Below are 12,881 nucleotides of genomic sequence, written 5' to 3' on the forward strand. Positions count from 1 at the left end.
AAGAAGGTGCAATTTATAATTTTAGATAAAAAAATATTAAAAAATGAAGATAATTTTTTCACATTTTATTTGAGTCCTCTAAGGATCCTGTGATTGTATGATCACTTGTTCTATGTACTGCAATGCCAAAGTATATAAAGCAATAAATGGAAATATCATGAAATGAAATGAAGATGATGGTCTCCAGTGAAGTCTCCTAGGAGTACCTAGATGGCAGTGATCACGTCGCAGAGGGTGCTATGGGGGCGTATTGGCAATCATAGAAGCGGAGGGTTCACGCACGTACTGACAACTGAGCCATTTAAATGCTGCTGTCACTGATTGACAGCAGCATCTAAATGGTTAAAGGTTGGCATTAACCTTTTATTTAGGAGCTGATGATTGACAGCTGATACCAGAGTCATGGTTGCATTGCTGGTCCAAACCCTTTCTCTCAGGCTGCCAGCAGGGGCCGCTTTCGCTCTGCAGTATTGGTGGGCCGCAGGCGAGCTGCGGATGGTTGGATCCAGCGAGCTGGCCAGCTTCAGAGCGACATAACCAGGCTGTAAAGCATAGAGCCTGCTAGTGGTCCGCACTCACTACATAGGTAACCGACCACTGCAGGGATCACCAGTAACACAGGCAATGAACTGTACAAATTAGAATTAAAAATCCCACCATTCTTGAGGAATTTTAGTAAGAGGTAAGTTGCAAAATGGCTTGTTTTTACAAGCACTTAGCAATTTTAACTATTTAGGAACTCAAAGTCATAACTGATTTTATAATATAGAGCTTCTTTGCTAAGAAACCGATACGGTTACCAGCAGCGACCACTAGAGGGCGCCAAGTAGCTGACTGCGTTCTTTGCAATGATAGAGATGAGTAGTATGAGTAGTATGAATAGTATGCATTAGGCTATATGCCCACGAAGCAGAAATGCTCCGGATTTTTCCTGAGCGTTTCTGCATCTCCCTGGCAGAAAAAATGCATGTGGATTGTACATGCGTTTTTCCTGCCAGGGACATGCGGATGTGAAGCGTTCTTCACATGCATTTCCGCATGCGGGTTGACAAGCGCTTTCCAAGCGATTTTAGCATCACTTGGAAAAGTACTTGACAATTTGGTCACACTATATAAATCCATGCAACTGGCATGTGACCGAAAGAATGTATAAAAATAAAAAAATAAATCTATACTTACCTTCTGATGGCCCCCGGAGTCCTTGTCTCGGCTTGCCGGCAGCTCGCGGTAGATTTAAGGACCGGCCGACGTCAGCAGTCGCGTGACCCGTCATATGATTAAATTACGTCAGCGCAGGTCCTTTAGTCTACCGCGAGTTGCCGGCAAGCAGAGACAAGGAGACCGGGGGCCATCATAAGCAGGGCTGTGGAGTCGGAGTCGTGGAGTCGGAGTTAGTTTTGGTTGGAGTCGGAGTCGGTAGAAATGTACCGACTCCAGCTTTAAAAAAAAAGTATTAATATTTCATAATTGAACTTTCATATGAATTTTATAAATGTTACTCAAATATATACATGTTCTATCAAACTATGAACAACAGTGATAAGCAGTTCTGCTGGAGATAGAGACATTTCTTACTTCTTGTGTGTCACTGTTCTCCACTGCCCTTATCTAATCTTATACTTGGTTAACCTAGTGCTGCCCCAACCCCCCTACTTACAATGTATGAAACTGAAAGTGAAAATGTGTTGCAAATTCTTAGTAGTAAAGCTCCTCCTCTAGACTAGATGTTTACTAGGTGTGCGTCTTCCAAGCATCTCACAGCTGCTACTCAGAAGAGGAAGACTGTAAGAAGTATTATCCTTTCAACAAACTTTGCATCAGTTAACTGTGAGTACATGAGGAATAACAGTATTACTGACCACTATATCAGTTGTACGACCTGGCAATAATTTTGTACAATTGTTTTTAGGAAAAACAATTGTCATTTGGATTGTGAATGCAGAATTAAAAACCTGAGAATGTCAAAGAAGCGTCACATTAAATCAGCAGTATTTGAACATTTCACCATCACTCAAGATAGAAAACATTATGTCTGTCAGAGTATGACAAATGATCCAGACGAAAACAAATGCTGTGAAGCCAAGATCAGTGCATATTCAGGCAAAGATAAAAATGCTCCTACCAGAGCTTCTAATCTAAAGAGACATTTACAGCGCTTTCATCCAGAAGTACTGAAAGCAGTGGATGAGAAAGACTGCATCCAAACCAATGAACCAGTGCCCAGCTCTTCCAGCCAAACAAAGGAGCAGAGAACTTTGCTGCCATCAGTTGCAAGATATTTTGTCAGTGACAAAGTCACTGTGACAATGACCGTAGATACATTTAAAAAACAGATCATAGAGCTTGTTGTAAAGGATAGTGCGCCTATTTCATTATTTTCACGACCAGCTTTTATGTGTCTGAATGGGGAAATGGCCCGCAAGCTTGGTGTTTCTCTGGAGAGAGAGAGTATTAGAAAATTAGTAATCGAAGAAGCTTTTAAACAAAAGGAAGAACTTAAAAAAAACTCTCAAGGGACGCTTTCTGTTTCTTAAAATGGATGCCTGCACACATCACAGAGTAAACTATTTTGCCATCAATGTCCGATTTGTTTGTGACAAAAATGAAATAGTTACCAAGACATTGGCAGTAAAAGACACCAAAGCTCATCACACCAGTGAGTTTCTCCAGGTCTTGGTGGAAAAGGTTCTGCAAGACTATGAACTTAAAAAAGAGCAAGTTCTTTCTGTCATAACTGACAATGCTTCAAATATGATAAGTACTATTAAGCTAATGAATGAGAGTAATGATGGTGACCAGCAGCTAGAAGAACATTCTGGGTCCACAGACACAGAAATGTTTGAAATAGAGGAACACAGTATTGTAACTGAGGAGCAAACTGAAGTTGCTTCAGATGAACAGCAACATGATCGTTTAGATGATCTTGTTGAAACTGTGTCAATACGTTCTTTCATTCATCACATGCGCTGTGTTGTGCATACACTACAGCTGGCTATAAGAGACAGTCTGCAAGAAGGACATGCTGCTGCACTGATTGGCAAGGTGAGAAAATTGGCGACTGTTGCCAGAACCCCTAAAGTTGACTCCATTTTGAAGAGACGTGCTGGAAAAGGGGCAATTATTGATCAAGCCACACGATGGGGCAGTACTTACTTAATGATTCAGCGCTTGGTTGAACTGAAAACCTTTCTTGTAGACATGGCTAACCCTCAACTGACGCTAAATGAAAGTCAGTGGAATCAGGTGACTGAGCTGAAAAAATTGCTAGAGCACCCATTTACAGTGACTAAAAAATTACAAGCAGAGGACTTAACTCCAGGTATTTTCTTAAAGGAGTGGAAGAACCTGATGTTTCGCCTGTCCCAAAGAGGAGGGTTAATTGCAAGTGGCATTGCTACATCAATGAAATGGAGAGAGGAGCTACTATTACAAAATAACAATCTTTTGGCAGCTGTTTATGTAGACCCAATACATCGGATTCTTCTAGATGATCAACAGCTAACTAAAGGAAAAGAAGCTCTGTTTGAAATAGCAGTAAGGATGAACAGTCAGGAGGAACAAGAAGAATTTGGTCGTCCTGCCACATCTTCACCCTCATCATCAACTGATGAAGAATTTAATTTCGAAAAATATTTGGATCACAAGGACCGTGCAAAGCGTTCCCGCATAGAAGAAGAGTCATCCCCATCAAAGAACACAGCCAGTACATTTCAGCAGAATTTTTCACGTGCACTAAAAGAAATTGAGAAATTTGACCGTTCATCTAAAATAACAGTGCAACAAGCGATTCCTCTGTATCCTGACATTGTCAGAGATGTTGCCCGAGTGGTTACTGCTTTGCCACCAACCCAAGTTAGTGTAGAGAGGTTGTTCTCTGCTCCCAAAATAATTAGATCAGATTTGAGGGCATCCATGAAGGAGGATCTGACAGAGGCAATACTTTTTCTGAGGACAAATTTATAGATTTCCTCTTATTAAATGCATAACAGTGTTTATTGCATATTTACTTACAAGAGTTTAGAAAAGTTTATAAAAGTTATTTGCTATATTCTAATTGTATTCTAATAAATATAGTTTTTGCTCTAAGTGGTCTGATTGCTTATATGATGGTGAGAAACTGAATAAGCACGATGTTAATATTTTACAACAGTAAATTTACTGTTACGAATTGGCCATTTATGAAGGAGTCGGAGTCGGAGTCGGAACCTGATAAAATCCAGGAGTCGGAGTCGCAACTGTGGCTTACGGACTCCACAGCCCTGATCATAAGGTAAGTATAATGTATATTTTATATTTTATTCTTTTTTTTACAGGTTCTATGGTACCTGGGTCTGGAGGAGAGTCTCCTGTCCTCCACACCCGGGTACCATCCGCACATTGAAACGCATGGATTCTGCATGTGCACATGTAGTGATGCGGATATTATGCGCTCCAATGCAAGTCAATGGCGGCGAAAAAGCCGCGTTTACGTAAAATAATTGGTAGTTCTGCGGATTTTTCCGCAATGATAATCCGCAGCAGAAATTTCCGCAGCATGTGCACAGTACATGAGGATTATCATTGGGGAACATGGCAGACCTTCTACCAAGCGTTTTTTCAGCGTTTCTGCAGCGAAATTGCCGCTGCGTAAACGCTTAAAAAACGCATAGTGGGCACACAGCCTTAGAGGGGTTACCAACTGTTACTGTGAAGCAATGGATGGTAATGAGGATTATATGCTGCCTAACCATATATATTTTTGCAGCTATGTCATGTCTCCTTTAGTTGGCCTGCCTTTGTCCATTCCAGATGATCCTCCTGAGAGCATCATAAAGTAAAGGCAGAGACCCTGAGTGTAGCCATGTGTCACTTACTGGACTTTGTACTCTTTTTTTTTTTTTAAATCAGATATTTTTTTTTATTAAAATATTTTTCAACATTACAAATAAACAACATTAAGACATCACCAAACTGGTAGTGCCTCTCAAACCCCACCCATTCCCCTTCCCCCCATCCATTACAACCCCAAGAACCATATGACAAGAGCAAATTTTGTTATTACAGACAGTGTACTGTCACATAGCTTGCTTGGCCGTTAAGGCATTGATAAATTGAGCCAAGGATATATAGCATAGCATCTGACAATCAGCAATTAGTTATACAGAATATGGGGGATCACAACATTTCAATCTCAAGTGATATTTAAATTAGACATGACATAATGACCATGAAACATGCTCCATTTACCCCAGATTTTGTCAAATTTACATATAACCTTCCGCTTTTTGTACACTCCCTCTTCTAATCTTAATATAAGACGCATTCTGTCCAGGAATTCCTGGAGCCTAAGAGGGAAGGGATCCAGCCAATGTGCGGCTATAAGCTTTCTGACCTGGTATAGAGTCCTCTTAATGGCTATTATTTCATCCTCTTCACATCCTATTATTTCCACATGACCTAATACACACACTTTAGGATATAGGGGTAAATTACACTCAAACACAGTATTAATATATTGCACACACTCATTCCAAAATACAGCGATCCTCCTACACGCCCACATCATATGCATAAGATCTGCTCCTTCCTCTCCACATTTCGGACACATACTGTCATTCCTTACCCCAATACGCTGTAGGAATTTGGGGGTTCTATATACTCTATGTAATAAATACAATTGTGAAAGTCTATGTGCTTCACATGTAGATAATGTCGGGACACTCTCCACCACATCTTCCCACTCCTCTGAGGATATAGTACCAATGTCACATTTCCACCTCTCCTTGACATTTAAGGGTCTGTCCCACTGAAATTACTGCATAAGTATCCCGTAAATTCTGGATATCATTCCCTTTCCACCTCTATGGCATAGTAGCGTATTAAACAGTATATGATGCTGGATTTTATTCTGCATATGTCGTGGCTGTACAAACCATGCGTGCCTCAGTTGGAGATAAAAGTAGAAACTGGTTTGTGGGACACAATATTCGTCTTTTATCTGTTGGAACGATTTAAGTATTTCCCCTTCTAATATTTGCGCCACATTAGTTATTCCCAATTTTTCCCATATTCCAAATCCTTTCAATTTATGGATCTCTGGAAGGCCCGCATTATGCCACAACGGGGTAAACGGGGTAAAGCCTTTTATTCCCAACAGCAGTTTGATTTTCTGCCACGTTTTCCCCATAAGTGTTAGGGTCGGGAGGTGTCGCCTAGCATCCCACCCCGAGATTCCTGTTTCTAAAAAGGAGATAATCGGCAGATTGTGTGAAAGTAGGCGTATCAGTTTATCCAGGTTCCCCTGAACCAACCCAAGCTGTTGAATCTGAGAGGCCAGAAAATATATCCATGGATTAGGTGCGGCTAGTCCCCCCTGATCTTTGGGCCTTTGAAGTGTATTCAAACTAATTCCGGCCACCCCTTTTTTCCAGATCAGCTCCCGAAACAATGCCTGAAACTTATAAAATATTCTCATGGGGATCCAAACAGGTGAATTATGAAGGATATATAATAATTGGGGCATTAACACCATTTTAATTATATTAGTTCGACCTACCACTGATAAGGGAAGTTTACTCCAAGTATCGGCTTTTTGCTGAAACCTGGCAAGCAGTTCAAGTAAATTTAAAGGAATATAATCTCCGATAGACGCGGTCACTTTAACTCCGAGATATTTGAATTCCCGCACAACCTTCAAGCTGGTACTCCCTACCTTCGTATTCTGAGACAAACCATCAACTGGCATAAGGACTGATTTGTCCCAATTCATCCGCAAGCCAGAATAATCTCCAAACTCTGTTATTAGATTCATAGCCGCCATCAGAGATTGCTCCGTGTCACCCAGAAACAACAGAAGGACGTCAGCATATAAGGCCACCCGCTCCTCCAGTGTTTTGTAGCAGAACCCCTGTATATCGCTGCTGGAACGAAGCTTAACAGCCAACGGCTCCACAGCCAGGGCAAATAGTAGGGGGGACAACGGGCAGCCTTGACGCGTGCCTCTGCCCATTTCAATGTTACCAGAAAGATTGCCATTAATTCTAATCCGAGCTACCGGATTGCTATATAGAAGTTGCACCCAGGCTCGAAATTCAGCACCAAATCCCATCTTTCTCAAAACAGCCCATAAGTACTCCCACTCGACACTATAAAAAGCCTTAGCGGCATCAAGGGATAGCACTGCCCTACCACCCACATTGTGTGGCTGCATTTGTAGGTTAAGGAAAAGCCGACGCAGATTAATTGCCGTTGACTTGGCTGGTATAAATCCAGTCTGGTCTTCTGCAATCAGGTGTGTAATAACCACCACCAATCTGGTAGCCAGGATCTTAGCTAGAATTTTTACATCTACCGAGAGTAAGGATATTGGCCTATATGATTCAGGGTTTAGGGCATCCTTTCCAGGCTTAAGCAAAAGAACTATGTTAGCCTCCCTCATTGAAGTCGGCAAGGTCCCCCTCTCCTTTGCTTCCCTAAAGACTTCCAGTAACCTGGGAAGCAAAACCCCCCCAGCCTCCTTATAAATTTTGGCAGGGATCCCGTCAGCACCAGGGGCCTTGTTATTTTGAAATTCTTTTAGAGCTTCCTGCATCTCCTCCAGTGTAATTGGTGCATCTAATTGTTCTCTTTGGCTATCTGTTAAGCATGGTATTTGCATATTGTGAAGGTATAGATCTATGTCCCTTTGCTCGTTAGTCTGTTTGGAGGCATATAATTGTCTGTAAAACTGAAAAAATTCTTCCATTATAGCTTTTGAGTCAGTAATTACCGCACCCCTAGTATCCTTGATGGCTGCAATCATAGGAGCCCCAGTCTGGGCCTTGGCTATAGTGGTCAGCAAGTGTCCTGCACTTTCTCCCTCCACATAAAACTGTTGTTTAAGAAAGAATCGTTTATATTCTGCTTGTTTCAATATATGATCATTCAGAGTATCCTGTGCTCGTATCCAGTGTTCCCTATTCTCTATAATTGGGGACCCAACATACCTCTGTTCCAGTATGTCTACTTCTCTCCGCAACTCCTGGGTACGAGCCCTGTTTCTGGATTTAACCACGGAAATCTCCTTAATCAGGATCCCCCTTAAGAACGCCTTCATGGCTTCCCATACCGTATTTAAAGGAGCAAAGCCTATGTTGTCTTTAAAGAAATAATCTAATTTACCTGCTAAATCCAACTGTTCCCCAAACACGTCCAGCCAGTAGGGATTAAATCTCCACAATACTCTTTTATTTGTAATGCCAGAATCTACCCCCAAAACTACCAATAATGGGGAATGATCAGATAACATTCTTGTGCAGTATTCTACTTTAGTAACTAAAGGGACTAGATGACTATTTCCCAGAGCCAGGTCAATTCTGGACAGAGAAGAATAGGATGCTGAATAACATGAATACTGCTTAACATTTGGGAATCGAGCCCGCCACACATCTACCAAGCTAATTTCCTGTAGAACCCTTGCCAATGACGTCTCTTGAGCAGCCCCTCCCCCCACATTACCCCTATACTTATCAAGCTCAGCGTGTAGATACATATTAAAATCCCCGATAACTAACAAGGGTATGGTAGCAAATTCCGTTATCCATGGGAATATTTGGCGCAAAGTCTGTATGGAGAAAGGTGGAGGAATATATAGAGCGATTAGGCAAATTCTAAGTCCAGCCACTCTGCACACTAGGCACACATACCTACCCTCCCTGTCACAGATACTTTTTTCACATTCAAATGGTAAATTCGGATGAATCAATAGTACTTACTCTAGGGGGGTTAGTATATGTATAGAATGATATGCTGGCCCCCTCCAAAGCTTGCTCAGTGCTGTAGCGGCCTCCATATTGCAATGCGTCTCCTGCAGACAGATTATCGAGTCCCGATATTCCTTAAGATATTTAAGTGCCGCAAATCTTTTGCCGTGATCCCCCATACCCCTGACATTCCAGGATACTACATTAATCTGCTTGACCATGCTTCAACAATTGAAAATGGACCGTCGCATACATCCCTCCGCACCCACTCGTGCGTCTGACCATCAAGATTATGGTATTGTAATAATACACAGTCTGCACCAATCAAAGTAAGTTCTGTTCTTTTACCCCCCCTCACTACCTCATTTAACACCCCCCCCTTAATCAAATGAATACCAACAGCCGTGCTATGTAGAGTCTGGTGTTTAGCCTCATGCAGCCTAGTAGGCCTTAAGCACACGAGGCGCCGCAACATGAGTTGCATCACAGACTCCCTCATTTCCCCCCCACACAACGTTCCCAGAACATTCAGACGGCAGAGTGTCTTAACCCTGCCTATACATTGTAGGTGAAACCAGCACCTCAACAACTATATAAGTATATTGGCCTGCCCGAGGTATATAGGAGAGCCAGGTTATGAGCAGTATCAATAAATGTAAAATAACAATCATAACATTCATGGATATAAATTCAGTAGGCAACAGAGGAGTATTATCCACTAGGATTCAAAATCCCTGAATTATTGTATTATATTCTGTCAAGGATCTTCACAAAATAGGCGTTAGCCCGCCCGGATTTGTCTCTCTTTTAAGTCCAGCCACTTTACAGCCTTCTTTGATGAATGAAAAAAATGAGTTTCACCCAGTGCTATGACTCGCAGCCGTGCAGGATATAGCACTGCATAGGGTACTTGAAGTGTTCTCAATCTGCGCTTGACATGTTGAAATTGGGCGCGTCTCTTTTGAACCTCCACAGAGAAGTCAGGATAGAAGGACACTCTCGCCCCCTCTATACATAAGTCATTAGCCGACCGCGCCAATTGCAGGATTTTATCTCTATCACAAAAATGCAGCATTTTAATTAAGACTGTATGTGGCAGTGCCCCAGGCGGTGGAGGTCTGGTGGGGACTCTGTGTGCCTTCTCAATGGCGAACATTTTAGAGAACTTATCTTTTCCAAAGGATTGCAGCAGCCATGTCTCAAAAAAATCCACCACCTCTCTGCCCTCTGCTTTCTCAGGCACACCCACAATACGCACGTTATTTCTTCTTAGGCGATTTTCAAAATCATCCGTTTTGTTGAGTAAATAGTTGATAGAGTCAGTAGCTGTTTTAAGTGCTTTAGTCATAGGGGTCACAGTATCTTCCAAATCCCCCACTCTACCTTCTGTTGCAGTGAGGCGCTCCCTTATTTTCTGCAAATCATGGCGTATATGAGATATGTCTATTTTCACAGACCCTATATGTTCAGTAAGATCTGCTTTGCTATGTGAGATGGCCAGCAGCACATCTTTTAAAGTAGGCTCATCATCCTTTGTCACTGTGTCAACATCACTGGTAACCTGAACCTCTCAGCTGGGGGGAGTAGTTGGATTGGGAGTCTGTATTTTCCTTTGATTTGACTTCTCCTGTGCCTCTCCCGCTGCCCTTTCCACATCCCCCTCCGTTACTGTGCTTTTCAATGACTGCACATTCTGATCGGGTGCAGGCTCCTCAACTCCTCCGCCGTGTGCATACTTGGAAAGCCGGATCGCCGTCTCCATGCGCTTCTCCCGCTGCTTTGGAGTCTCGGTCCCCGCCTCAGAGGCCGCGGCGCCATTTTGGCCCTCGTGCTGCGATGCGCTAGCCGCCTGTCTCTGCTTGCTGTCTCGCCGGGTCATCCCGTACTGCACCGCCGATTGCTCCCCCGCACTCCTGAGACCTCAGGGCACCTGGTAAGTCCTCTCAAATGCAATGTTTCCCTCGGGCAGGAAGGATTACAGGACAGGGTTACAGGAGCTCCTCTGCCACACGTCTGCTCACATACTCTGCCAGACCACGCCCCATGGACTTTGTACTCTAGTTTTGATATAATCACTGTTTTAATCAGCAGGAGATTATCAGTAGAGGACTAGTAAACCTGCAGCCATGTAGTCCTCCATATTCAAAAGCGCTGTATAACCCCAAGCCACCACTGATTGGTAACTTTCTGCCTATGAACAGTGTACAGAGAAAGCAGCCAATCAGTGGTGTGGGCGGGGTTATACAGAGCTCAGCATTCAGAGCACTGGTAGATCTGCAGCAGAGAAAACTGTGATTTTATCAGAACTGCAACAATAAGCCCAGTAAGTGTCACATCACTGCAATCAGGGTCTCTGCTCCCACTGATTCTCTTTGAAGCTATATGTATGTAGAGGACTTCAAGCTCTGAGGTGGGAAGAAACTTACCTTGTGTGGCTATTTACCTAGTAACCAGATACAATACTAACCTTGACAGATTTCCCCCATCCAATTACAAGGGTGAGATTATCCTTCCAGAAGAGGCTGCAGGGGTACATGTCGGGGCGTAGGCTAGTGTCATCTCTAGGCACATTTGTAATCCGTTGTCTTGTGATTATGTCTAGTATTTTGACTCCCTATAAAGAAAAAATCATGTGTTCAACATGTTAAAAAAATAAATAAAAAAAACAACAGAGAAAAGAAGACCGCTTGCCATATTTTATGTGACTATGCAGAATTTACTACATTTAACCCTTTTGCTGGCAGAATAAATTTCTCACCTTTGACATAGACAAACATAAATGATAAAATAGCAATAAAATCAGGTTATACCTTCCCATTGTCTACAGTATCAAGAAAACAATGTTAATGCCACCTAACAGCGGCGGAGACTGTGTAGAGGAATTGGCAGACATGCCCTCCTATATGTGGCATGGTTAGTGGATTGCCATAGACTGGCTGGAGAACTGGAGAAGCATTGTGCAATAGACGGCTGTGGATGCCATGATGGCTACAATTGGGAGGCCTATTAGTGATACAGAATACTGAATATATTCTATATCAAACTCATTGCCAAGTATCCATGGTTCAGTTGGGACCCTAACAAATAACTAACCTGGGACCCCATGGATTTGCTACCACCTCCCCTACATCCCCCTGTTCACGCTGCTCACCTATCCCTAATGTAATCTACAGGCCGACTATGGAGTATTTATACTTTACTCTCAATCCTATAGGGGGCAGAAAACGAAGCATGTATGCCAGTCTCTGGGGTGCACAGCTGCTGTGGTTCTAGAGATTCTGGGCACAACTCAAAAACTGAGCTTGGCCCAGATTACTTGCTCCCATCCCAGGTGCTTCTTACATTTGCAGTTACTGGTAGCAATTTAATCAGGTTGCTGCTTGGTGTATGGCATTGCCTGATCAGCAGTTGCCTTCACAATACTAATAGTGCCGATTCCTCGCATGTTTTATACTGGTAATTGTTATACTACTATGAGGTGTACAGAACCTTGGAATAAGTTATTTCATTTATCTCCAGCAGTGTCTTAGCTGTAATTCTATGTGTCATTATGATGGGGGTAAAAACTTCGGAATTTTTATGATTACCTACTTATAGGAAACATTTTTTTTTTACTTTTTAATCTTTGCTATACTTTTAGTGAATGGCAATAGCAAAGCGCTAAAAAAAAAATCATCCAGACGTCTTTTGAGCTTTCCCCTTGACTTGTATTATAAAGTAGAAAGTGTCTTCCTAGAGAAAACACCAGAAGAACGGACATGTCACTTCTTGTCGTTTTTAGAGACATGAAGCGGTTAATTTTTTCAAAATCCTGAATATATGAACAGCGCGACATTTTTCCATAGAAATGCACATGGTCATTCTTTTGAGTGTTTTCTTATAGGTTTTCCAGGCAGTTTCGGTGGCAGAATCCGTCACGTGCACATACCCTAAGTGACGCCCCGCTGGTACCAGGGTCTCCGCTGCTACATCATACTGCTCTCGGATGTGGCAGGGAAATATGGCAAAAAGTTCTCTTTAACCCCCAAAGGACTGAGCGAGTTTTCATTTTTGCATTTTAGTTTTTTCCTCCTATTCTCCCAAAAGCCATAACATTATTTTTCTGTGGATATGGCCACATAACAGCTTGTTTATTTTTTTGCAGTTCCGGTTTTGAATTAT

The 12,881-nt window shown here is 42.4% G+C and overlaps 1 protein-coding gene across 1 annotated transcript in view; it reads right to left on the minus strand.

Annotated features, from left to right (window-relative positions):
• Positions 1-12,881, minus strand: part of VPS41 (VPS41 subunit of HOPS complex) — a 308,457-nt gene that overhangs the window by 136,381 nt on the left and 159,195 nt on the right. Inside the window, exon 9 of the mRNA XM_073678260.1 lies at positions 11,188-11,334. Within this exon, the coding sequence (XP_073534361.1) occupies positions 11,188-11,334 (147 nt within the window). The remainder of the gene's footprint in view (positions 1-11,187; positions 11,335-12,881) is intronic.

The sequence above is a fragment of the Phyllobates terribilis genome, unplaced genomic scaffold (assembly GCF_046119375.1).
Source record: "Phyllobates terribilis strain yellow unplaced genomic scaffold, ASM4611937v1 Scaffold_4__5_contigs__length_816908805, whole genome shotgun sequence".
NCBI lineage: Eukaryota > Metazoa > Chordata > Amphibia > Anura > Dendrobatidae > Phyllobates > Phyllobates terribilis.